This window comes from Octodon degus, unplaced genomic scaffold (genome assembly GCF_000260255.1).
Source record: "Octodon degus isolate 3935 unplaced genomic scaffold, OctDeg1.0 scaffold00105, whole genome shotgun sequence".
NCBI classification, from domain to species: Eukaryota; Metazoa; Chordata; class Mammalia; order Rodentia; family Octodontidae; genus Octodon; species Octodon degus.
Genome location: NW_004524681.1, coordinates 3,907,425 through 3,933,810, shown reverse-complemented (window position 1 = coordinate 3,933,810; position 26,386 = coordinate 3,907,425). Strand labels below are relative to the sequence as shown.

General features: G+C 42.7%; 1 protein-coding gene across 1 annotated transcript in view; it reads left to right on the top strand.

The window, feature by feature from the left end:
• The window catches only part of Ap4e1 (adaptor related protein complex 4 epsilon 1 subunit), a 70,342-nt gene that overhangs the window by 30,798 nt on the left and 13,158 nt on the right, over nt 1-26,386 (top strand). Inside the window, exons 9-16 of the mRNA XM_023724060.1 lie at nt 5,036-5,158; nt 5,257-5,366; nt 9,383-9,522; nt 10,567-10,679; nt 10,777-10,895; nt 12,544-12,846; nt 14,843-14,957; nt 23,785-23,908. Coding sequence (XP_023579828.1) covers nt 5,036-5,158; nt 5,257-5,366; nt 9,383-9,522; nt 10,567-10,679; nt 10,777-10,895; nt 12,544-12,846; nt 14,843-14,957; nt 23,785-23,908 — 1,147 coding nt within the window. The remainder of the gene's footprint in view (nt 1-5,035; nt 5,159-5,256; nt 5,367-9,382; nt 9,523-10,566; nt 10,680-10,776; nt 10,896-12,543; nt 12,847-14,842; nt 14,958-23,784; nt 23,909-26,386) is intronic.

The following is a 26,386-nucleotide window of genomic DNA, read 5'->3' as shown; positions in this document are numbered from 1 at the left end:
AGCACCTCCTTAGAACAAACTGAGCCAATCAAAGTACAGGGACCGCGGTTCAATCCCCCAGCACCACATGCCAGCCAGCCCTGCCCCCTGGGGGGCTGAGCTGGCCACACTAAATAAATAAATAAATAAATAAATAAATAAATAAATAAATAAATAAAAAGGTAATGCTAGATAAGAAGAGTAAATTGAGCCAGGGGTGGACAGTTGAGGAATGAACCCAAAGTCATTTAGCCAAAGAAAGGAATTATTTTTTTGATCAGTTCAAACAAACTCAGTGAAGAAATTGAGATTTTGGGAGCTATTTGAAAGAAGTAAGTAAAACCGTTCAAAGTTTACATGCTTTGGAGAATTAGAGGAGAACTGAGAGGTCATTTAATCTGGTAAAGCACAGTTGTCCTCTGTCCAGGACCACCTCTCCCACCTACAGCAAGCTTTGTGGGTACTCAAGTCCCTCAGGGAAACTGGCACGGCCAGGTGTGGTGGTGCACTTGTGACCCCGTGTGGGCAGCATAGCGACTTAGTGAGATCCTCTTTCAAAATAAAAACTAAAAACAGGGCTGCAGAGTTAGCTTTGTGGGAAAGCCCCAGATACACTTCCCAGCACTGCAAAAACAAACAGAGGCATTGGTTTTCTGTATAACCTGCCTGTGTGCTTCTGTGTACTTTAAGCCTCTCTGGAAGAGTTCGGATACCTTATATAACATCAGTTCTCTGCACGTAGTTGTTACATGGCACTGGTTAGGGAATGGTGAGAACATTTATGTTTACAGGGACAGAATTCTCCCAGTATTTCTGCTCTGCAGTTAGGCCAGGCCAGGGCAGCCTACTGCACGAGGAACAGGTGTGGCTCTTTAGGGTAAGGGTAGGCCAGAGGGCAGACTTGAACTTGTTTAATTGAAGTCAAAAGTGCTTGACAGACAGACAGGCTGAATAGGAGCAAGGATTGCATGCCTGAGTTGGAATAGTAAATTTTTGAAGGATAGATGTATATTTTGCATGTATAAATGGTAACTAGGGCAGTAAGAATACTTCACGGCCCTGATGAAGGCCTATGAAACAAAACTTGATTTATTTAAAACAAGTTCCTGCCTGAGGAAAGAGTTGCTAACATACATCTTCTTCTGGGTTAGGTGTCAGAGATACAAGGAAGAGTGCGGTGGACTCGGTCCCTGCATAGTGTGTCATAGTCACCGATGGTGTTATCTAGTCCCTTTTTGGTGCGACTACAGGGCCATTGGTGGGAGACCTCCATGCAGCAGGTGGCTTGGCCAGGAGCGGTCAGATCCACAGGCACCCCTGTGTCTTCCTGGGCTGCTGAGGTGAATTCACCTGTGTCGTTCTCAGTGACCAGGAAGGAGCTTGGGAGGCCCCCAACGAGCTGTTAAAGATCAGTGAAGTACCTACCTGCCCTTCCCCTTTCTACTCCTCCCCTTCCTCTCTTTTGTTTCTTTCCAGAAAGCCTTATAAAATATATATTTACCCTTTTGGCTTTAATGTGTTGAGTAGGTCATATGTGTATGTGTGTAGAGTGTAGAGCGCAAAGGTGTGGAAGGCTGAGCAGTGACCCCCCTTCCCTATCTTGGGTGTGGTTGCTGTGTCTTCCCTTCCTGAGGGGTTTTGTGAAATGTCCTCCACTCAGATCCCCTTTTCGTTTTAAGATTTCTTGAAACAGCACCTATAATTTGTGGCTTTAAAATTTTTTTTCATTATTTATTTGGTATGGGTTTTGCTACACAGCTTAGACTCATAGTGATCCTCCTGTCTCAGCCTCTCCAGCCCTGGAATTACAGGCGTGCGCCACCGTGCCGTTTCTGTGGCCCGTACGGCATGCGGTGTCTAGGATTGAACCCCGGTCCATGCACTTGCCAGGCAGGCGCTTAGACCACTGAGCTCTGTGCTCAGCCCTAATTTGTGGCTCTGTAGGCTTTTCACACTTCCTGTGGTTTCTGTTTTTTCTTTATTTAGCTTTTCATCGTTACACTTTTCCCTATATTCTACTGATACAGTTTATAGCTTCATTGATTGTATCTTGGTGAATTATTCTTTAGCAATCCTAATATATTTTATTGCTTCAAATATGAATTTTAAATTTCAAGCTTTAGAACGACAGGGACTGTAGCTGTCTTGTTGACCAGAATACCCCAGTACCTGGTAGTGGGTTAATTATTGAGTAATATGTTTTAATTGAATTGAAGAGAAAATTTTTTTGTTTCTATTACCTACAGTTCCAGTACTTTAGGAATTGTAGTTTTATGGGAGTTCCATTGTTACAGCTGATTTGACTGTCCAGTCTAGAAGTAAAGGTGTCGGAGGTGTTTGTCCTGCAGGCCAGCCAGAGGCCAAGGAGGGCCAGGGCGCCCGTCCTGCTGGGCGACGAGCTGGAGCAGGAGAGGCAGTGGCCACCCCCTGCAGTGCGTGTGTGGGGGCTGGGTGTCACATGCACAGGGCAGGAGTGACCGGCACTGTGGCTGCCGGGCTGGTGCAGCACTGCTCAGGAGGCCTCCCCGCTTCCCTCCCTCCCACAGAAGATTTCAGAGTCTCCATGACTCCAGGTGACCCCAAGTGCCCCCAGTCCCCTACAGTTCCTCCCTCTCCTTGGCAGAAAGGCTCTGGTATAGGGTAGAAATTTACTTCCCCCAGGTCTGGAGATGGGTTTTCAGGACAGCTTCACGTTTTGAGTATAACCCAACCCCAGATATCAGTGATAAAATTGGTGTCATGAGGGTGAAAACAGTTCTGAGTTTTAATCAAGTGTGTTTATTTGGTACTTGGATCAGGACCTGGGTTACTGCTGAGCTGTGAACAGAGTTCCATGTTATGTTCTTAAGTTCAGAAATACTCAGAGCACTTGGATTTAACCACTACAGAGAAGGGATGTAGAGAACGCTGCTTTGTCAAGTATGGACTTAGGCTCAGAGTTTTGCGGAGCTGTAGAATAGAGACCCAACTCCAGGTGGGAAATAGTTTAAAAGTCCATTACATCTTTGGCTAAATTCAGGAAGACAAGTAGCTATGATTTCTAAACTATTAACTTTTTCCTCTACTACCATCTTAGATATGTTGTGAGTATATATGTATGTATTTAAGTTATTTATTTTTTATTTTTATTGTATTTATTTATTTATTTTTTTGTGGAACCGAGGATTGAACTCAGGCCCTTCAGTTTGCCAGGCAAACGCTCATTCTACTGAGCCATCTCCCCGGCCCCTTTATTTTGTTTTTTGAGCCAGTGTTTCCCTCTGTAGTTCTGGTTGGCCTTAAACTCAACTGTGTAGCTCAGGCTGAACTCAGACTTGCAATGACCCTCCTGCCTCAGCCTCCCAAGTGCTAGGATTACAGATGTGCCACCACGCCCAGCAGAAGTACACAATTTAGGTGGGTAGGGACAGGCTACTCTTAGAACAACAAGTTTGATGCCACGAGAGCTTTGATGGCAGGAAACTGTAAAGATGTCTGTAATGAAGGAAAGAGGAACATCATCATTTTTAATCTTATTTAGGACGGTCAGGACTCAGTGAATTTTTATTGAATAGTAAGACAGGAGAGTAACAATTGTAGGCTTTGCAGGTTGCATTGATTATATATTCTTTGTTTTCCCTTTTACAATCTTTAAAAACTATAAAAACCATTTTAAGTTGCAAACTTCCAGAAACAGACCAAAGGCTGGATTGTAGTAGTTTATCCATTTCTCCTTTAGGTAGTTACTGCAAGTTACTTGGCCAAGGAGTTGGTTTTGTTTGTGGAATTAAAAAGTATATAACTAAAATTATATGCTTGAGGTTAGTTTTAAGTAACTAGCTGGAAGATTTTTGATTAGTGGCCCTATCCTCAAAAGAATTATAGGCATCCTACAATTTTTCACAGCCCAGAGTGAAGACATTTTACAGCTTATCATTTGAATACACAGTTATGTTTAGATTTCCTTTATAGCGTGGCATTTACTAATTAAAGTCAGCTCCCTCTTAGAGAGTACTTGGGATTCTGATTTAGTTTTCCTCACTTATGGAAGAGGTTATATAATTTTTTTCTACAAAATTGTGCATTAATTGACAGACAACATAGTATAAGATGTACTTGAACATTCAGAGATCTTGTCCATAAAGAAAGGGTCTGGCTATTATGTTTTAGGAGTTTGGAGCTCAAGGACTGATCCTTTTGACACTGGATCTTCTTGGCCTGGTAGTCGAGCAATGTCTCAGTCCTCGCTGGGTCTCGCTTCGGAGGCTGTAGTTCCCCACACGTGGGACTGGCATCTCAGCAGCTCTCACCGCGCCAGAGCTAAGGTTCCTCAGCTCATACTGTAGAGAACCTGAGAAAATGTCCACATCCACATCGATCACCCTTGTTACCGCACTCTTGACTATCTAGAAGTAAAACTTGAACACTATCAAAATGTACAGTAGACTCTTGTATACTTGAGGTTAGTTTTAAGTAACTAGCTAGAAGAGTGAGTAGTGACCCTATCCTCGCAAGAATTGTAGGCATCCTAAATAATTGTATTGAAGTGAACCACACACGTAATTTCTGCGTCTAAGTGGTAGAGAGTACTTGAGCATAAACTGTTTTAAAGCGTCCTGGGAGGCCTGGGAAAGTGGACGTGTGGTTCATGTGTCCGTCAGGACCCGAGCTCCCCGAGGGCAGGGCTCTGTGAGGCTGGCTTGCTGCTGGGCCCTGCGTTCTAAGGCCACGTGTGCCATGTGAGAGGCGTGCGGTGGGGCACCTGGGCGAGAACGATGGCTCTGACCTGTGAGCAGTGCCGCACCCTCTAAGTCATACTGCAGCTATGATTTCACTAGGCCTAGAAAGAGTAGAGGTTGTTTGTTTGAAATTTTTCTGTAAATAAGATTTTTGGGGCCGGGGAGATAGCTCAGTAGGATAAGTGCCTGCCGGGCAAGTGCAGGGTCCTGAGTTCAAGTCCTGGTACTAAAAAAAAAAAAAAAAAAAGATTTTTGACTAAAACTGATGTTCTAGTTAGTTTGCTTTAAGTTGTCCACAAATATGTTCTTATTGTGCTATTTTTTTAATTTTTTTTTAGCTATTCTGTTTGAATGTGTACATACAGTCTACTCTATTTATCCTAAGTCAGAATTACTTGAGAAGGCTGCAAAATGCATTGGAAAATTTGTTCTGTCACCTAAAATAAATCTGAAATACTTAGGTAAGTTGGTCGATCTTTGGTGGAGAGTGTGGAATGAGCTTTGAAATTCACTGGGCACTTGCTTCAGCCACTTCCTATTATGTGATCTTTGCTTCTAGGCCTGAAGGCTCTCACCTATGTTGTCCAGCAGGACCCCACTCTGGCTCTTCAACACCAGATGACAATAATTGAATGCTTGGACCATCCTGATCCCATTATTAAAAGAGAGGTAAACTGGTAATGTCATTTGTGAAATGTTAAAACTGTGAACTCTTCGCTGGTATTTTGCAGATTTAATTGGTGGGCTGTGTATGTTTTAATTTTGCATATGTATATTTTCAGTGAAGTTGTTTTTTTTTTTTTTTTTTTTTTGGTGGAACTGGGGATTGAACTCAGATCCTTGCATTTGCTGGTCAAGAGCTTATCCTACTGAGCCATCTCCCCAGCCCCTCAGTGAAGTTTAAGTAACTTTTCTAAAAGTACTTTAAGTGCCCACAGAAATGTCTTTAAATGGTGATTGGAGAGGTTATATCCAATTATCTGAGTCTAATAGTTTTTTTAGCCTAAACATTATAACAATGGGGACCTGAATGTTAGTCCTAAGACTTCATATTAGTACAGTAAGATATGATTTATGATGGTTAATTAGGTTTTCATTATTCTCTGTCTATAAAATTTGTTAATGAATTCACTATTAAGTAGATAGGGATATAAAAGAATTAGTGGAGCTGTAAAAGGCTCAAGTCAACAACTTCTGACAGTGCCAGTCATGCGGATAACCCACTACTATTATAGACTACTGGGCTATATTGGATTACTTTGCTGAATTCACGCACCTACAATATATGAATGGCAATAGAATACCCATCTCTGACAAAAGTAAACAAAAAAAAGGATGGGGCTGGCGAGATGGCTCAGTGGTCTAAAGCACCTACTTGGAACAAGCTTGGCAAATCACAGGGACCACGGTTCAATCCCCCAGCACCACATGCCAGCCAGCCCTGCCCCCTGGTGGACTGAGCTGGCTACACACACACACACACACACACACACTAAATAAATAAATAAATGTTAAAAAAAAAACAAAAGGATATAAGTGAAGGACCATTTTGTAGTGAAAAAGCAAACAAATAAAATATATATATCTCTGTCTGTATATACAAAATAGTATAGATATATAGCTACTTTTAGTTCAATGAGAAGAAAATTTTGAACTAATAATGTTTAGATAAGATATCATGTCTGCGTCTCGTACTATGAATAACTACTACAAAGACTACAATATGCGATGTATTAATTATTGTAACTGTCCTACTAACCTGTTTTGAAACTGTCTCATTGCTACTTCTTTCTCAATAAAATTAATATAAAAAGAAAGAATTAGTGAAGGTATCCATAACGCAATTTGAATTTCTTGAGAGAGGGCGTATAATCATGTACTTAGGTTTGTGTCAACACTTTTTTATAAAAGTGCATTAGTGCTCACTTGGATGTCTATATGAATATTTTTATTAATTTTCATATAAAGAAATCACTCTGTCTCTTCATTTAAAATGATATATGGGACCTAGTGAAGAAGAGTGAAAACTTTTAAAGTAATAAAGTTAGAAAAAGAGAATGTGCTATTTAAATATCTTAAGGCAGTGAGATAAAAATAGAGCTATTGTGTGAACACTTAATTCCATTGTTATTATTATTTGTATTTAGTATAGGGTCTAGTGAGTCTAGAGGGTCTTACTACACAGATCGGGCTCCTAGTGATTCTCCTATTTTCAGCCTCCCAAGCGCTGGGATTGTAGGCACACACCACCATACCTAGTCTCGATCGCTGTCTCAGCATGCCCTGGGGGTGGGGCTGGCGCAGCATGCCTGGGATCGAACCCTGGTCATTGTGTGCCTAAGCAGGTGCTTTAGTCTGCTAACTTTTTCAAATATGAATTTTGAATTTATAAGGAATTTTTGAAATAAGAGTACAAGATTTGCTTTCATATTCATATGCATATATGTAGATTTAGTCACATATTTAAATTTTCTGAAAATTGTTCCCTCCACCAGCCTTGGATACGTTTGGGAAGCTTCAGATGTAGCACCATCAGTGTTGGCATTGTAGAAAAGTGGGAAGGCGCTAATGCACACCAGAACTAATCACGCAGCCCTTGCCACCTGCAGAATATGCGTGCTCTTGGTGTACTTGGCTGTTAACACAGGTTGCATAGGTGTAATTTCCTTATTGCTGTATGCAGCAATTGGGCTCTTGCTGAGAAATGAGAGGAAAATAGGAAACTTTTAAAATCACCAAGTCTGATGTGTGTGGTGCCTTGCTTGCAGAGAAGAGTAGCTTGCATTCTTTGGGGAAGGGCTTGTCCCCAGAAGGTACTGTCCTCATGTCTCCCAAGTGCCATTGTCATTTCTAACCTCTCACAGTAGTGGCATGGAGGGACTTTGGTCCCTGGAAATGGAGTGTCATTGTTTTCTTCCTTTGCTTTCATACAAAGGAAAAAGCAAGAAAGGAAGAGCTGTCAAGGCCAAACGGAAGACATGGTAGCCATGTGATTCCAGTATGCTGTTTTGTCTAGTTCTGGAAATGAATGCCAAATTCAGGATCTTCTAGCAAGAAATACTCATAGTGTAGATTATCAAAGAGAGAACATGTTTGGAGTCCAGAGAGAGCATGTCTGAAACTGAGAGCTATTGGTGGAGGTGACCTATGTATTTATAGATTTTAAATGAAGTTAAGTATTAAATGAATTTTAAAAAGAAAATGTTTCAAGGGCTGGCCAGATAGCTTAGTGGACTAAAGCACCTTCTTGGGCAGATGCAAGGGCCAGGGGTTCAGTTCCCCAGCCTGCCATGCCAGCCCTGCCCCCAGCATGTGCTGCAGCAAATGAGACTGGGCGTGGTGGTTATGTACCTGTGATCTCAGTGTTTGGAAGGCTGAAAACAGGAGGATCACTATGAGCCTGATCTGTGTAGTGAGACCTTATAGGCCCTGTACTAAATACCAAAAAATAAAAATAAAAAATAAAAAAAAAAAAGAAAATGTTTCACAACATGTTATTTGTACTTGAAGTCCTGACTATAAACATTGAAAAATCAGAAAACTCCCTAAAGATCATTTCAACACATTTGATAAATGGGCTAGGTGGAAACTGCTTTGTAGATATGGTCCTTTCTCAGTGTTGTCCTTGACTCATGGGTCACTGGGAGTTATAAGGTCTTTAGAACTTTGGACCTTGGGAAGCCAGCCACACGGGAGCTTGCTCTGGTTCTGGTCCTTCTTACCTGAGACAGCAGAGGAACATTCATTAGTACCTGCAAAGTCTCTATGAGGTGGTCCTTGCTTGATACCTGAGGCTCTGAACGTAGGTCTTGCTAAACTCTGAAGGGCTTGAGCTACTCGGCTTTGTCCATCTGTTGGAAACCACCAGCCGTCTCAAGTACTAGTTTCTGTTGTTTAGACTGCTCAGGGAATACTGCGTGTGTACACACGTGTACACACACACCCCCCGCTAGGTATAACTAGTGAATACTTATACCTGTTACATGTTTAGAAAATGTTGTAAACCTTGTAATATTTTCGTTCTTACATATTCTTTTTTTTTTGTGCAACTGGGGATTGAACTCAGGCCCTTGTGCTTGCCAGGGAAGTGCTTATTCCATTGAGCTATTTCCCCAGCCAGTTTTTACATATTCTGTCATGTAGAAATGTCATATATTCATTATCCTAATAGAAAATATTTAGACTTTCAAATTCATCTTGTCTCTCTTCCTTTTTTTATATTTTTCTTTTTCTTCTTCCCTTTTCTTCTCCCCTCCTGTTCCCTCCCCTCTTCTATCCCCTCTTCTTCCCTCCCTTCTCCTTTCTCTTCTTTCTCCTTCCTTCCTTCCTTCCTTCCTTCCTTCCTTCCTTCCTTCCTTCCTTCCTTCCTTCCAGCAGGATCTTCCTGTGTAGCTTGGGCTAGCCTTGGACTTGAAATCCTTCTGCCTCAGCCTCCTGAGTAGTAGTATTACGGGCATATAGCACCACGTCCAACTATAATTTACTTTTTGGCAAGCAATTTGCTTTTCTTTAACTCTTTGTAGTTGCAATTTGCATTTCTTGAATTTCACTTATTAACAGACTGCCCAGTAGCGCTACATACAAGTGAAATACTCCGTTGTATTATGAACACATACATTACTGTAGCTTTTGATGTTATGGCACATAGTTTTATAATGCTGTTTTTACTTCTCTTCCTCAAATAGACTCTGGAACTTCTTTACAGAATTACAAATTCACAGAATGTGACAGTTATTGTCCAGAAGATGCTTGAATATTTACGTCAGAGCAAAGAAGAATATATTATTGTCAACTTAGTTGGCAAAATAGCTGAGTTGGCTGAGAAATATCCTTTGCTTGGACCCTGAGTCGTAAAATACCCTTGATTAGTCATTGTAAAATGATTGGTATAGATGGAGTCACTTGAAGTTGGGTTCAGACACCGAGTAATAAATTGCATTTTTGAGTTGTAAGCCTTTAATTGTTCAGTATAGGAGTTTGTGCAGACTTCTTGGGGGATGGCTTTTTCCTGTGTGTGTGTTCAGTTTGTCAACAGGAAAACAGTGGACTGTTTACCCTGTTCCTCATCCTCTCGGTCTGGTGGGGGGAGTGGTGGAGACTGAGCTTAGCCGCACCCCTGAGCCACCCCGGAGCCATGCCCATTCCCACTTCCTGTGCGCCCTGGAGTTTCTTTTCTGAGTGAAAGTTCTTGTTTGGGGAAAGGAAGGAGTAGGTAGAGGACCACGATCCTAAAATGCATCTTCTGTAGTGTTCGTCCTGGCACTTGTTGTAGTAAAGCAGTTGGAACCTCAGCTTGCAGTTCACTTCTCTTCACCTTGGTTTTAGAGTGAGAAACTTACAGGCTTATAAGGATATGGCAGCCTTTTAAAAATGTCTGTTTAATTCTAGGAGTGAACGAGTGGGTAGTGTTAAAGAATCTTGGAAATTGCTGAAATATAGCACTGACCTAGACCGTGCTGTAGCCCTGGCCCAGAGGAGCGATCGTCTCGGAGCCAGCGTGGGACATGAGTGACAGACAGGAGGTGGGGGCTTGTCAGTCGCTCCATGGCGTTCGGCCTCCCAGGGTGCAGAGGACTTTCCCATTATTTATTTTTCCCTAGTTGGCTGCTCATTTCTGAGTTATTTTGCGTTTATGAATAGGATGCTTACTGTGGAATAGCCCAGTGCTAGAGAAAGTAACAAACTCAATTTATAAATTAATTGGATATCCATTTTACATAAAACTGGGGTAGAGAACATTTGACAGCAGAGGTTAAAGGAGACAGAGCTAAACTAGAATGGGTCGGGGTTATTTTTAAAAGGTTGCTGCAGAAAGGATAATTTTAGTAAGTGGCACTTGGAAGTGACTTGTTCTTGACACCATGGACACATATGCTCCTGATAACGCGTGGTTTATTCAGACGATGAATGCTGTGTTTTCAGTAGGAGGAGATGTCATGCACCCTGATATCCCCAGTAACTTTCTGAGGCTGCTAGCAGAAGGTTGGTAATGACTTTAAGTTAAGTGTGTTTTATTTTTTATTACAGAGTCCTTAGGGAATTTAGTGGCAATTAAAATGCTGTGTCAATTGATTTGCAGGTTTTGATGATGAGACAGAAGATCAGCAATTAAGAGTCTATGCAGTTCAGTCTTATCTCAGTTTACTAGATGTGGAAAATGTATTTTATCCACAGAGATTTCTTCAAGTTATGAGTTGGGTGAGTAAAGTACATTATGTTACACAACTTTGTAACTATATTTTATGAAAACCAAGCACTGCCATACTTCCTCCAGAAATCACTCAGTTCCACTCAGCAAACTCTTGTCTGTCTTTTCTCTCTGCAAGCTCCCACAAGCAGGTGTTTATCTGGGTCTCTGTGTGTGTTTACATTGTTTGTCCTGTGTTTTGTGTGAGTCTGTGTTTGAATTTCCATATCTGTATTGTATTTTAATTTTGTATTGCCTCCTAGCAGTGTTAGTGCAAACCTGTGGCTTCAAACGGCCCAGGTTCTGTGGTCAGGGCTGCAGGCCTGGCTTAGCTGGGTTCTTTTGCTTAGGTCTCCGTGGACTGCTGTCCCCTCTGGACCTTGACTGATAGAGGACCCACTTCCCGACTGCGGCTGCCGGTCACAGTCACCATGCTGGCTCCAATTATCTTGCTGGTTAAAGATTGGCGTGCCTTAGTTCTGTTCACCTTTTCTCCTATTCCCCTCCCTACTAGCTGTACATTTTCCTTTGCCTCTCTTTTCTTGCTGGTGTCAATATTACACTTGACATGAAGGTATTCCATAAATGCCATTTAGGAATGCTTCCTCTTCCCAATTCACTTTGTAAATGATTGTTAGGCCAACAGGATTGTATGTCACCTAAGTAAGTTAGACTTAGGAGAGAGGATGTGTACCATCTGCCCTGTGGACCATCTGTTTGGAACCACTGGCGCTTGCCCTAAATATGAGCCTGCAGTCCTCACTGCAGCTGTACTAATTAGACTGTTTGAAGGAAGAAACCAGCCATCTCTCTTGGGGTTTTGATTTTTCCTTTATTTTTAATAGTGTGGCGCTGGGGCTTAAACCCAGAGCTATCACACTGAGCTGTGTACAACAAGTCGTAGCTGATATTTTATTTGAGACAGGGATTTGCTGAGTCATAAGTCGCACAGGCTGGGCCTGAACTTGCGATCCTCCTGCCTCAGCCTCCAAAATTGCTGGGATTAAGGTGTGCATCACCAGGTCTAGATAGAAGCCTATGTTTTATGAAACACTGCAGATTACTCTTATGCATCCTAACATGAGAGCTGCTTATTTAAACTCATGCTGGAAAGTAATGACAGAATGTGAAAGTACTTCTAAAAGCCACCAATTTAAAAATTGAGACCAGCTAGACTTGGTGGTGCATACCTATAATCCTAGCTTTAAGGAGGCCAAGGCAGGAGGATCAACATGAATTTGAGGCCAGCCTGAGCTACATAGCTCAAAGTCTTCTTAAACTACATAGCAAAAGCCTGTCTCAACAAAACAAAACAAAACAAAAATTCAAAAGAAAACTGATTTCTAGAGATATTTTTGGTTTATATATTGTTAATGACAAATATGTGGACTTTTTTTTTGTAAAAGGAATTGAAATCAAACCTTGCGTGTTCCAGGCAAGCTCTGTGCTGTTGCGCAGTATCTCCAGAGAAAATCTTTTTATATTGATTTTTATTTCTTCTGTTTTGAGCATATCATTCTTGGTATTATTTTAAACCTAAAATCTAGATTTTTTTTCTTTGATAGTTTCTTCACTGTGAGAGTATGTTTAATATAGGTTAATTTCACTTTTTACTGTGTAACTTCCTGTCTATGTAATGCCTCTTTGTATTATTCCTAGGTGTTAGGAGAATATTCTTACCTCTTAGATAAAGAAAAGCCAGAGGAAGTTATAAACAGGCTCTATAAGTTACTTATGAGTGACTCCGTTTCTTCAGAAACAAAAGCCTGGTTGATTGCTGCAGTGACCAAGTTGACACCTCAGGCACAGACTTCTAGTACAGTGGAGAGATTGATCCAGGATTTCAGTGTATCTTTGGATACATGTATGAGACAGCACACATTCGAATTAAAGCATTTGCATGAGAATGTGGAAGTTATGAAGAACCTGCTTCCGGTCAATAAGAGCTGCGAAGAGCTGGTGGTAAGACGTCTGTGTCCCATCTTTTAAAAAGTTGTGTTGTCTAAACATATGGAGTTACTTCTTCATTTGTGATATATAACGAGTGCATCAAAGTATGGTTTGTGTGGTGCTAAGAAGAATGTTAGAAGTTTTCTCATGTTAGTAGGAAAGAAAATTTGAGCGCTTCCATTCGGTACTGATTCCAAACCATCAGGAACAGAAAGCTGTCTTTTCTGGGGAACTGTAGTAAAGATGTTTATGTCCTGTAATGATATAATGTAATGATCCCTTTTATATTTTTTTAAAGAGTAGGGAAATGTATTGGCAAAAAGAAGTGGGGACTAGGAGTAGCTCCTGAGAGATGGGCGGGGCCTGAGTGGGCTGCCCGTGACCCTCTTAATACATGGTGGTTTAGGAATGTATTTTGTCGCATTTGAAATTCTGTAAGTCATTTTTACTTTATTTTCTTTTTCTCCTTCCTTCCTTTTCTTGCAGTATTGGGGAACCAAGCCCAGGGTTTCACACTGAGTTACATCCCCAGCCCTTTTTTAATTTTTTATTTTGAAACAGTCTTGCTGAATTGCCAGACTGGGCTCAGATCCTCCTGGCTCAGACTCCCAGAGTGCTGGGATTACAGGTAGGAGCCACTACGCTGGGCTCATTCTCTGTTTTCTTTGAGGATATTTTAAAAAAAAGATCCTCAAGTACATTTTGTGCATCAGCTATCTAAATTCTGTACTGCTTGGAATCTGACCATCAGCCTTAGTTCTCAGGTTTTCACGTCTGGTGTCACTTTGAACCTTGCTCCTTACTCCTCTCAGCAGCTCTCACAGGTGGAGGCCTCGCTTCAGCATTCAGTAGGCATTCTAGACGTGTTCCCTGAAACAGTGACTGCGCTCGCTCGCGTGACTCCACGTGTTGGCGCTGGTCATTGCCCTTCCCTTCCCCCAGTAAAAATGATAGTGCTGTAGCCCCATCTCCTCAGAATTGTACTGAAGCAGTCCCTTTCCAAGTTCAGAGTGTGAGATGTCACTCTCTATTTGAGAATTATGCGCTGTTGTACATTATCTGAGCTGTTTACACTTATGTCCAAATTGGACAATCAAATCTCTGGTTTCTGAGATCATCCTGCTTTCCTCTTCTGAATGCATCACTTTCTGTATCTCCTCATCTTTTCTCCTTTTCCCTTCACTCTTTCTTCCTCTTTATTTCTTTATCTTTCCACTTAGAAAAGAATCTCTTGTACCTTTCAACTCTTGCTTTATTAACTTGTGAAAAAGCATTTTCAGATGCAAGGAATAGAATAGTAAGGGCACTGTGGGAAGCTGAGTAAGACCTCTCAAAAATGTCTAGTTCTTAATCTCTGGAGACTGCACATATGTCACCTTATATGTAAACATGTTGTAGATGTGATAATGTTTAATATTTTGTGATTGGGAGGTTGTCCCAGGTTGTCTCGGTTAGTCAAGGATGTAATCTCTAGGATCAGAGAGAAGAAACAAAATAGAAGCAAAAGCAAAGGTAGCAGTGCTGTGGCCTTAAGCTAAGCAACATAGGTGACCCCCGGAACCAAAAGACACAGGTGGAGATTCTCCCCGGAGCACAGAAGGCGCTAGCCCTGCTGCACTGGTGTTAGCCGTCAGGAGCAGAAGGCCAGTGCGGTCACCCTGACTTCCAGGGCGTGTGCCTGTCTCTTCTGGAAGGATAAGCCTGATGCGGCACCCTGTGTATTAGGTGCTTCCAATCGATTGTGCTGACAGCAAAATTGTATTAACTGCAGATGCGTTACCCTGGACGAGTCATAGCTGGGCGATCTGACTATCAGTACTGCAGAAAACTAGAGTCGAGTAGCATTTTTAGAATTGAGGCTTCTGTTTTTACCTTAATATTTTATTTAAGGATATATAGGATCAAAGTATAGAGTTTTGCAAGAGTTGAAAGGTACAAGAGGTGTGAGTATAGTCTGCTGCTTAGAGTGAATGTTTGAATTCCTGATTTCTACTTAATTTTAATATAGGTAGATGCTTCCTTATCTTTCCTGGATGGGTATGTGGCTGAAGGACTCAGTCGGGGGGCAGCACCTTACAAACCTCACCACCAACGCCAGGAGGAAAAGCTTTCTCAGGAAAAAGGTATTTTTTTATGGGCCTATAATAAGCTAGGTTATGAGGACATAATTTTTATGCAGTTGACATTATAGTTATGCAAGTAAATGACTAAGGACATTTATTTTTTATTATCCCACCTTAAAACTACTTGTGATTTTCTTAGCCTGACTAGGTTTTCAGACACTCAGAAATCAAAGTTAGCTTTTAAAGCTTTCCGAAGCCATGATCTGCACACGCGTAAACGCCTAAGTTGGAGCGCTCTTCTCAGGTTGGGCAGCACGGGAAGGCGGAGTGGCCCTTGGGCTGGGGGCTGGCACGCGTAGTGTGAGCACAGCTGCGCAGTTTCGGAAGAAACCCTAATTACTGGGGACCAGCGAGTTACATTTTCATCCTGAGCCATCTGATGCTAAATATGAGAAGACGTCCAACAAAATACCTGATGAGTTCGGAGGAGCTGAGAAAGAAAAGGGTCGTTTTATGCCTGTTGGGGAATTTCTGCCATGATTTTAATAAAGATGCACTCATTAAGTTACTAGGTGAGGGGCCGGGGAGATGGCTCAGTCCAGGCAAGGGCCTGAGCTCAATCCCCGGTTCCGCAAAAAAAAGTTATTAGGTGATGCATAGGAAGTGGGCACACGAATGAAGGGAAAGCACGTGTTGGTGTTCAGAGTGTCGGTGGTGAGCATTTATTCATTTAGAAAATTTAGACACTGAAAGATCTTTTAAAATTTTACTTATCATTCTGTGATTTTTTTGAAGTAGGTATTATTTATGGGCTGTTAGTGTTGTTTAGTTATGAGCATAACTAAACAGTTGATCCTAAAGTGAGACCAAGAAGATAAACACTGTTAATAGGCATGATGTTGTCTTTTTTACAGAGGCGTCTGCTCTTTTAATTTTTACATTTAATTTTTTTCATTTTATTTTAATAAGAGCACAACCTGAGATCTACCTAACACATTTTTAGGCATATGTTGCGTTATTGTTGCCTTATCGATCCAGTGTTATACAGCCTGTGTTAGTGAGCTTTCCTGTCACTGGGACAAAGCACCCAATGCCCACAACCTAAAGAAGAGGGCTTTAACTTGGCTCCCATGCCTGGCTGGCTCCAAGAGGAAGTGGCCCAGTGGAAGGATCTGGTGGAGGAGAGCTGCTCACCTCAGGGCGGCCAGGACGCAGGGAGGAGCTGGTGGGGAGCGGCCCCTCCAGAGGTGCCCGATGGCGCGCTGCTCCTGACCAGGCCCCCGGAGGGCCACTCCCCAGATGCGCGCAGCACGCCCGTGATCCAGCCTCCTTCCAGAAGCCTCTGGCAGGAGACTTGGGGAGCATTCTAGATCCAAACCCTGATGGTGTTCCCCATTTTTACCTTGCAGCTCTGCAGACTTGACTTTCTTAGATTCTCTTAGGTGAGATCATTCTCTGTGTGCCTTTCTGTGACTATTTCACTTAGCATAGTGTCCTCAGATTCCATCCATGTCATCACATATTTCAGAATTTTCACCTTTTTAGGCTAGATAGTATTTCTTTATATGTATACACCACATTTTCTTTACATGCCTCTGTTATGGATACTTGGATTATTTTCATATCTGAGCTGTTGGCAGTGCCGCCATGAACATGGGAATACTGATAGCTCTCCAAAGTCTGTTTTGAGTGCTTGTAGATGAATACCTGGGAGTAGGACTGCTGGGTCATCTGTTTGTAGTTTTTCAAGAGAATCTACACACTGTTTTGCATAGTGGCCACTCCATTTTACATTCCCATCAGTGGTGTGCATGGGTTCCAGTTTTTAACGTTCTTGCCAATTTTTGCCTTTTTCTTTTAGTACCAGCTATTCTGACAGGTGTGAATATTTCATGGTGATTTTGATGAGCATTTCTCTTTTTTTTATGTTTTGGCACAGGGCTGTTCTGGGTCTCACTATGTAGATTGGACTTGTAGTGATCCTCCTGTTTTCAGCCTCCCAAGTGCTGGGATTACAGGCATGTACCACCGTGCCCAGTCTCTCAGTCTCAGTTGCGGCTCAATGTGCCCTGGGGGCAGGGCCGGCACAGCATGCCAAGGATCAAACTCAGGCCATTGCGCTCTGCTTAAGCACGCACTTTAGTTCACTGAACTATCTGGCCGGCCCTGAGCATTTCTCTTGTGATTAATGACTAAGCATATTTTCATATACCTATTGACCATCTGTATATCTTCTTTGGAGCAAAGTTTATTCAAGTCCTTAGCTTAATTTTTAATCAGATTATTAATTTTTTTGGTATCGAATCATAGGAATTCCTTATATAGTTTTACAGATTAACCCCTCATCAGATGCATGGCTTGAAAGTATTGTCTCCCATTCTGTAGATTCCTTTTCATTGTCTTGTTTCCAATTTGGTGTCTTACTTGTTGTTACCTACACTTTTGATGAAATCTATGAAATCTTATGGAGCAGGGAGAGAAAGGCATCCAAGTTGGAATGGAAGAAGTAAAATTGTTCGTTTTTAAACTTATTTATTTATTGGATACAGGATCTCGCTGTGCAACTCAGATTCATAGTGATCCTCCTGTCAGCCTCCCCAGCGCTGGGATTACAGCTGTGTGCTACCACACCAGGTTTCGGGGCCTTCATGATGTGCCTAGCGTTCCAGGCCTGGCACAGCATGAAGTACCTCCTGGGGATTGAACCCGGGTCCTTGTACTTGCCAGCCAGGCACTTAGACCACTGAACTATCTCCCCAGTCCAAAAAGTATTCCTCTTTGTGAACAACATGATTTTATATGTAGAAAACTGTAAAGAATCCCTGAAGACACTCTCAGAACTAATAAATTCAGTGAAGTTGGAGACTTGAAAATCAGTGTACAAATCAGTTTCATTTCTTTCTACTGACCAGTTTATTTCAGAAGGAAAATAGGAAAACAGCTTTATTTACAATGCTGCTACAAAGAATATACCTATGTATGAACTTAACAAGGTGGATAGTGTATATATTGAACCACTATAAAACACTGAAGAAAAAAATCAGACAGAACACACACAAATGGAAGCATAGCCTATGTTCATAAATGTCTTTACGACTCTGTGATCTATAATTTCAAAGAATCTGTGTTAAGATTTTTGATATGTTATTTAATGTTACCTAACAACTCCTGCCCCATTAAATTCTGTATATATTGATGGGTTGTTTGGGAGAAAAGATGAAGTTTTAGAATGGTATTGCCCACTCTGTAGCTACTCCTCATAAAGGTCTGTGGCATCCTGGGCACAAACCCACATGGAGACGGGGCCCAGTTCTGTTCTGGGGTCCACTTGGAAGGACTTTTTGTTTTTGGTGAGCTCAGGATGCCTTCAGGGCAAGTCTGGTGTGGCTTGAGGATGTGCGGATTGAGCCACAGCCTCCTGAGCTTGACTGCCTTGTGTAAGCAGGCACTTAAATAATAACTTGAGTTAATGGGCAGCCCCCCCCCCCCAGATATGACCATTTGTTCTGGTCTAGAGTCTGTGTGGAGATGGGCCATTTGTCCTGCTCTGGAGTCCACCTGGAGATAGGACCAGGTTCTATCTTATTTTCTGAGGTCTGGAGGCCGGCAGTTGCTATTACTGAAGCCAGGGTGGGATAGGAAGGGGAAGTAGGATGGAGAGCCTCATTCCTGACGCTGCCTTTTTTCTTTCTTAAAATAAGTTAAATGGCTGGTGGAAATACAATACACAGCCCTGAATTCCCTAAGCTGATGCAGTTTTTGCCAAGTACATTTTTTTGTAGAGTCATTATAAATGAGAGTAAGCTCTTAAATTAGCCTTTTCTTCTTGCTTCCCAAATCTGTTTCTCAGAAGTTCTTTAAAGCAAAATTGAAATTGCATGAATTTAGATTGATACAGAAAAGGAATTTGGCTGTGAGGCAATACATGCTGTTTAATAAATACTTGTGGAGTAAATTACAAAATTATATGACTTAAAATTATGTTTGGCAAGGCCAGTGAGATAGCTCTGCGGATTAAGCATTTGCTTAGGCAAGCGCAAGGGCCAGAGTTCGATCCCTGGCACCACATGCCATCCCGGCCCCTCCTCCCCTCCCTTGGGCACTCTGAGCCTGCGATGAAGTCTGGGTGTGGTGGCACATGCCTGTAATCCCATCACTAGAGAGGCTGAAAACAGGAGGATCACTACGAGTCCAAGCCACATTGTGAGACCCTGCACCCAAAAAAAAAAAAAAAAAATTGTATTTGGCTATAAGACAGAAAATAAAGAATAGGATAAGATAGGTTAAAATAGACATTTTTGCATACAGCGTGGTTAATTCTGGAACCCTACAAATGTCAGTCAGTTCTGATACTTTGGAAACTTTTATAAATCATTTGTACAGAGAATGAGGTAAATGAAACTTTAATGTGTAATACCTAACTTTCTTGGTTATAAAAAAAGTTTGGTTTATAAGAAAAAACTTCAGGAAAATATAAGATACTAAGAGTTGGCAAAAATAAATGAGAACAGACTTACCAGTTCCCACCTAAGAAAAGCATTTTTAGGAGTCAATGTTGATTATAGTATAAAACATTATTCAAAAATATTGTAGCTTCAGTGTAGAATAACACAAGAAATAGTATGGGGAAAGAGTGTAATTTCCTCTGTTGAACTGTGGCTTTTAGAAAACCACATCAATTGAGGTTGTCTCTCAAAAAATAAAATTGGACATGGTGGTACACACCTGAAACCAGCACACTGGGAGGCTGAGGTAGGAGGATTACATCAATGATTTAGCAAGACGCTGTCTCAGACTTTAAAAAAACAGGCCAGGAAGGTAACTCACTGCAAAGGCCCCAGGTTCCGTTCCCAGTACTGCAAAAATAGATAAAATATAGTAAAATAATAATAAATAGTTTAAATAACTTACATACTCAACATTAAATAAGAATAGCTAAGAATGGCCAGAGAAGTATAGCCAAGTGGTCAGGACATAAAGCATTGCCAAGAAAATTACATAAAGGAGTGTGTACATTAGCCAGGCCTCTGACATAATGAGGGGTGCAACAGGTTGGCGTCGGTCGCCTGTGCCCCCTCCCTCGAGTGTGTTCTGTTACTCCAGTAACCCAGCTTCGGGGCGGGGCTTCCTCGAGTCCGCTAATGCAGTCTCTTCTGCGAGAGCCGCCCAGCCCCCTGCACCCTGGTCGCTTCTGCTTGTGCAGCGGCCAGCCTTCCTTCCCGTCCTCTTCTGGCAGTCTGTTCTTGTGCGCCCTGCACGCACACCGCGCTAATGCCGCAGATGCCGTGTCCTTTTAGTCGAGCATCCTCGCGTGAATCATGGGCAGTTTTCACTAAACAGTGAGAGTTAGGTGATTGGGATTTCATTCTCACCCTAAGCCTTTCCAGGCCTGCCCTCGATGACAGTCTTTAATTCTTTTTTTCTCAGGATGGGGATTTTATCTCTCTCTTCTCTAGATTCTTTACATATCTAGGTAGTTTTTTTTTTTTTTTTTTCTTCTGTCTACTTTCAGATTCTCTGTCTCTAATTTTAAAGTTTTCTGCTCTTTGGTTTAACTTCTGTGCTTAGTAGTGCATAGGGCTTCTTGTGCGAGGTCCTGGTGCTGCGGTGCTAATGCAGAGGCTGGGGACTGTCCCAGCGGCTGTTCAGGAGGCCAAGGACAGTGCTGAGGGAGAGGACGTTCTGGGCAAAAGAAGCCTGAGAGCTGCTTACACAGGCAGTTCCCAACTGTGACTGTGAATCAGAGTCATAAAGAGGTTTTGTTTTCTTTAACGAGGCAAATTTTGGAGCACTACTTATAATACCTTCTTCACCTGAATCTCTGAAAGCTTGGATCTGCGTGTGGAAAGATTCTCGGACGGTTCTATCAAGCCTGCTCGCTCAGGTGTATCAGCACCTGGGAACTTGCCTTAGTCCTAACTCCACTTTTTGGATGAAGGAATGGAATGCTGCTTGTCAACCTAATTCATAGCAGACTTACTCTGGGAATTTATTCTCCTGATCCTTAGCCCTGCTTTTTTTTCATGTGGTTTCCATTCCTTGTCATTCACTTAGCTAACAGGCAGGTTTTTTTATTGGTACACTTTAGATATACATAGAGATCACACTCATCATGGGGAATTTGTACCTGTGCGTGGTTTGCTGTGTTTCTTTTCCATTCCCCTCCCCTCTTCTCCCTTCTTTCCTTTTTTATTTATAAAAGCTTTGTTTTCATTTATTCTGTTCTTTTTTCTTCTTGTCCCTTCTCCCCCCTCTCTTGGTCCTCTTCTCATTTGAACATTTTCTTCCCATTTCTCACTGTCCATATATATTTTGGTCCTTATTTATACTTTTGTTTTCTCACACCAGGGAAACCACTTGATATTTACACGTGTGTCCATTTTATTTTACTTACAAGTATGGTCTCAAGGTGCCTTGATTTACCTAGAAATGTCTTGAGCTCATACTTCTTATGGCTGAGTGTAGTACTCGATTGTATTTTTAGAGACCCCACATGTTACTTATCCATTCATTGATTGATGGGCATTTGGGCGCTTCCCAAGGTTTAGCTATTACGAATGTGCCACTGTTAGCATGGGTGTGCTACTTCGCTGTGGTATGATGCTTTTAGTTCTTCCGAGAAGATAACAGGAAGGGGAATAGCTGGGTCAAATCAAAGCTTCAGGTTTGTTTTTTTTTTTTTGAGGAATCTCCACACTGATTTTCACAGTGGTTGCACCAGTCTACACTCCTACCAACAGTGCAGAAGGGTTCTCCTCACAGCCTCACCAGCATTTGTTATTGATTGATTTCTTGATAATAGCCATTCTTTATGAAGCTAGTTCCTGGCTGAGGCTGGAACCTAGCTTATTCATCCTGTAGCACTCTGCGTGCCTGCTGCTGGCTTGAAATTGGCTCCTGGCCTCCTGCTGACTTGAACTCGGCAGCCTCACCCTGACGCTGGTAGCTGCCAGATGGAGCTGCCCTCAGTGATTCTGAATTCTGAGCTCAGTTGGCCCCTCTCCAAGATGGCTGCCTGCCAGTCACCCTCTCCTGGGAGACATCTGAACCCGAATGACTCACTAACCACTGCAGTCTGCTGTGACCACTGCTCCATTCCACTGGTGCATCTCTCTGGAGGCCTCTGAGGATGCCAGTGGTCACTGGCACATTGAAGATTTACTTCATCAGATTATTTGGTATAAGAATATCTTACTAAGCAAAACTACCTGTCACCTTGTTCTTTACTGGAGTCTCTCTCTTCGCTCTACCCATGGGCTTCAGTTCTTGCTTCCCTTTCTGGCTCCCAGAGATCTACTTCTGTCCTTCTCTTCCTCATGTTGCTGTCTTCCAGGGTCTAGACAACAAATCTCAGAGAGGCTTTCTCTGCTACTCCGCACTCTGTCATCTTCCTGGAAGTCGTCCAGGAAGTTCTCTAGTGCTGTTTGGAGTAGGTGCCGTTTCCTCTGAAGGAGGCCGTATTAACACCATAGTTGGGTGGACAACATTGGAGCTTGTATCTGGGTTTCTCTGGCTCTCTTGTTTTCTGTGTTTGTAATCCAGGGTAGGTTTGTGGATTACAAATCTTGCCAGGCTCCTCTTTTATGAAATGTGGATAATTTCAGAGATTGACTTGTTTGCCAAGACACTTTTTATATTTAAGAGGGCCTTTTTTGTTATAACCTAGAGCCATAAAAGGTACATTTGGGATTAGATTTAGCTAATTAGAATGTTAAAAAATATGAACAACCTGAAGCCTTACACAAGGGAGAGTTCGTGCTGTCTTCCATTGAAGAGACTGAGAGATGAGTCGTATGAAGCCCAGGGCTAAGGATGGCTTCATGATGATACAAACCTGGACTCCACCTCGCTTGCTGCTCAGGCGTTTTTCTTTGCTCCATCATTTCCAAGCCCAGACAGCTGCTGCTCTGCCAGTCAGCATGCACAATAGCCAACAGGAAAGACAGACATGGAGGAGAGATTGTGCTCCTCCCAGAAGGGCTCCTCCCCAAGTTGTACACCAGATGTACAGATGCCAGACGTAATTGGCCAGTGTTCTGATTGCATGGCAAAGAAGTCTGGAAATGTCCCTTTTCTGGCTGGCCCTGGCCCTAGCTACGAAGGGAAGGCTTTGCTAGGCCTGTTGGTGCACAGATGTAGTCCCAGCACTCTGGGAGGTTAAGGCAGGAGGACTGCAAGTTTGTGTTCAGTCCAGGCAACTTCATGACGTAGTAAGACCATGGCTCAAAATAAAAAAATGAAAAGGACTAGGCATGTAGCACAGTGTGAGGGCCCTGGGGTCAATCCTCAGTGCCTTCAAAAACAATAAAGATGACAGTTCATAGAGAATGAGCATGGATATCGGTCTCTTCTCTGCCATAATAACTATGCATTTTCATGTCTCTGAATTCATTTAGGTTATACCGATTTTGAAGAATCAGAACCCAAGTAAAACTTGTTCTCTGCCAGGAAGGGAGATTTCACATTGAAGACTTACTTCATCAGATTGTTTGGTATAAGAATATCTTACTAAGCAAAACATGGTTATAGCTCATAATTTATTTTTGTATGAATGCAGCTACTTTTCAGTAGACCTGGTTTATCACTTATCTTTTTTACTTAAATTATTTTTAGCTTCTAAGGGAAATAAAGAGGTAGAAATGAAGGACATTTTGTCTCCATCATCTACTATTTGGAGATACTGTCATACATGTTCAATAAAAGGTAGCCACAGTATTATTAATCATTATTGACATAATTATAATAAATTTTATTACTAAAGCTCCTTATAATTTAAGAATTATAGTGGATTCTGGTTTTCAGTTATTTCAGAGGTGAATGGACTGATAAATTTTGCTTTTTTGCTTTGTTTTAAACATGAACCTCTGTTATTGTTTTAAAATCCTAGTTCTCAATTTTGAACCATATGGACTCTCCTTTTCCTCATCTGGTTTCACTGGACGACAGTCTCCTGCTGGCATTTCTCTTGGTTCAGACATATCTGGGAACAGTGCTGAGACAGGGCTGAAAGAGTAAGTTCTTTTCTCATGAAAATTGATGGCATGGGGGGTTAAATGCCTCAGCACTCCAGCTGCCCTTGTCATTGTCAAGTTCAGTTATGAGCTAACTGCGCTGTTAGCTGGTGGAACCCCATCGGGTAGGCTCCGAGGTTGTATTGGTGAGGGTGGTGTGCTTCTCCCCAGCTCCTCCGAGTCTCTCTTTTGCTCTTTGTTCTCCTGCTGCTGTGGGGTGAGTAGCTGTCCTCCCGTGCTCCCCTGTATGCCTCATTTCTGCTTTGGGTTAGCCAGCAATGGACCGAACTCACTGGGAACTGAGCCAAGTAGCGTCTCCTTCTCTAAGTTGTGGGTGCTGGGTACTCTGTCCTAGCAACAGGAAGAGGAACTAATACGCATCTTGGGTCATTTCCAGACTCCTGGTGCAACCAGTTGCAAAGACTTGTGTATCGCTGTATCGCATGGTCAGGAGTAATCACAGTGACTCTCCTACCTCTCTGGTCCTAATTTTCTGCACTGACCAGCTTTCCCTTTGCAGGGACAGAATGCCTGGTACTGGCATGTTCCAAGGGGGAGAGGTTCAATTTGGCTCATGGTTTCAAGATTTTGCCCTTGGCTGGCTGCTCTGAGGCAGGCAGAGCTTGTTGGAAGGAGTTGGCTGAGGAAAGTCTCCCTCAACTCATGGCAGGCAGTCGGGAAGCAGAGAAGAGGGAAGAGCCAGTGACAGGTGGGGCCTCAGCGCCACGGCCTTGTGACTCACCAGAAACACAGGAGCCTCTCGCTCTTCTCCTGGGCACCTTGCAAGCAGTCACGCTGACTGCCACGGTGCAGCTCACAAGTAATAGTCACAGCATCGTTGTCACCACTCGGTGTCTGCATCCACCAAATGAAATCAGTGATGATTCTGAATTGTTTGGGTCCATGTACTGATAGACCATACAGTAATGAAAGGGTCTGTTCCTTATAATGCGCTCTATGTAAAAGTTCAAGATTTCTATGGAATAGCATTGTTGGACTAAATGTGATAAAATCTCAAAGGTGAGAGCTTTAAAGGATGACATTTAAATTTTAAGTTTCCTTAGTCATTAAGAAATCAGTCACTACTTTTTTTTTGTGGAACCGGGGATTGAACTCAGGCCCTTGTGCTTGCCAGGCAAGTACTTACTGAGCTAACTCCCCAGCCTAAGTGATAGCTTTTTTTTTTGGCTCCCAATGCCTTCAGGGCATGATTGGCTGGCTTGTGTTGTGGGGATCGAACCACAGCAACCTGAGCCTGACTGCTTTGTTGAAGCAGCCACTTAAAGAACTGAGCTACGGGGCAGGCCCCCAAAGAGTCGGGACGGGGGCGCGAACCGGCAACCTCGCGCTCTAGAGCCCGGCACGGAAACCGCTGCGCTAGTCGCCGCCTGTGATAGCTTGTTAAGTGCCACGAGTGGAAGTTCTCCTTGCCCTGTTTTCCCCTGCTCTATTTGCACCCTTATTTTCTTTGCCAGACATTTAACTTCAGTGCTCCCAACATGGGAGAGATGTGGTTTGTGAATGTGTGATAGTGCAGATGACAGCAAATAAGTGTGCAAAACAGGGAACAGAGGAGCAGGGGAAGGAGAGACAGGAACCTTCCACACCCAGGAGGAGCTTACACAGTATTTAAAAAGAAATAATTAAAAAATTTGTATTCTTCCGTGTCTGCAGTACTGATGATTACACTCAGCACAGGGCTTCGGCATATGCGCATATCGCACCTTCTTCCTACATCGCATGCCCCCCCATCCCTCATCCCCTCCCCGCCAGCTGTACTGGGGAGCACTTGCCGCTGGGGGTGGGGGCCTTGCCAGGCCTCCAGGACGGGTCCTGTCCTTGGAGGGCTGCCACTGGCCCGGAGTGCTGAGGAGTAGAGGAGTGTGTGCTGGCTCATCGTGATGTGGAACGTAAGGGCTGAGGGTAAAATTTGAAAGAGCCCCTTGGCGCTCTTCACTGCTCGTTAGGGGCCTGTGTGGTGCTTGGCAGGTGAGTCACCATGGGCCAGCGCTGCTTCTCCAGTGTGCAAGGGGAGGCAGGCTAGCAGTGCGCCCTCCTCCCCATCGGTCTCAGGGAAGCCCTCACTGCTCGGCTCCCCAGCTCAGGTGGGCATTGCTAGAACGGAGCTGAGAAACAGCTCTAGTCTTCCCAACTTGTCAGAGTTTATGTCTGTGTGCAAATGTTCTGATTAAAAACAACACAGAGGCATGCTATATAAAACCATGTATTAGTATTGTTAGAACCCAGGTATATATGATTAATATTTAAAAAATACTCCTTTACAAAGTTTTGTGTTGTTCAGAGGCATACTTGGTGTTTATAATAGCCTACGTTGCTCTTCAGGCATGTCCTCACTTTTTGGACTGTCTATATGAAATTTATAATGGGAAATTTATTTTGGCAGAAGTGTTTTTTTTTTTTTTTTTTTTTTTTTTAATAAACAATCTTATGCTGCACCTCAAGTTCCTAGAAAAAGAA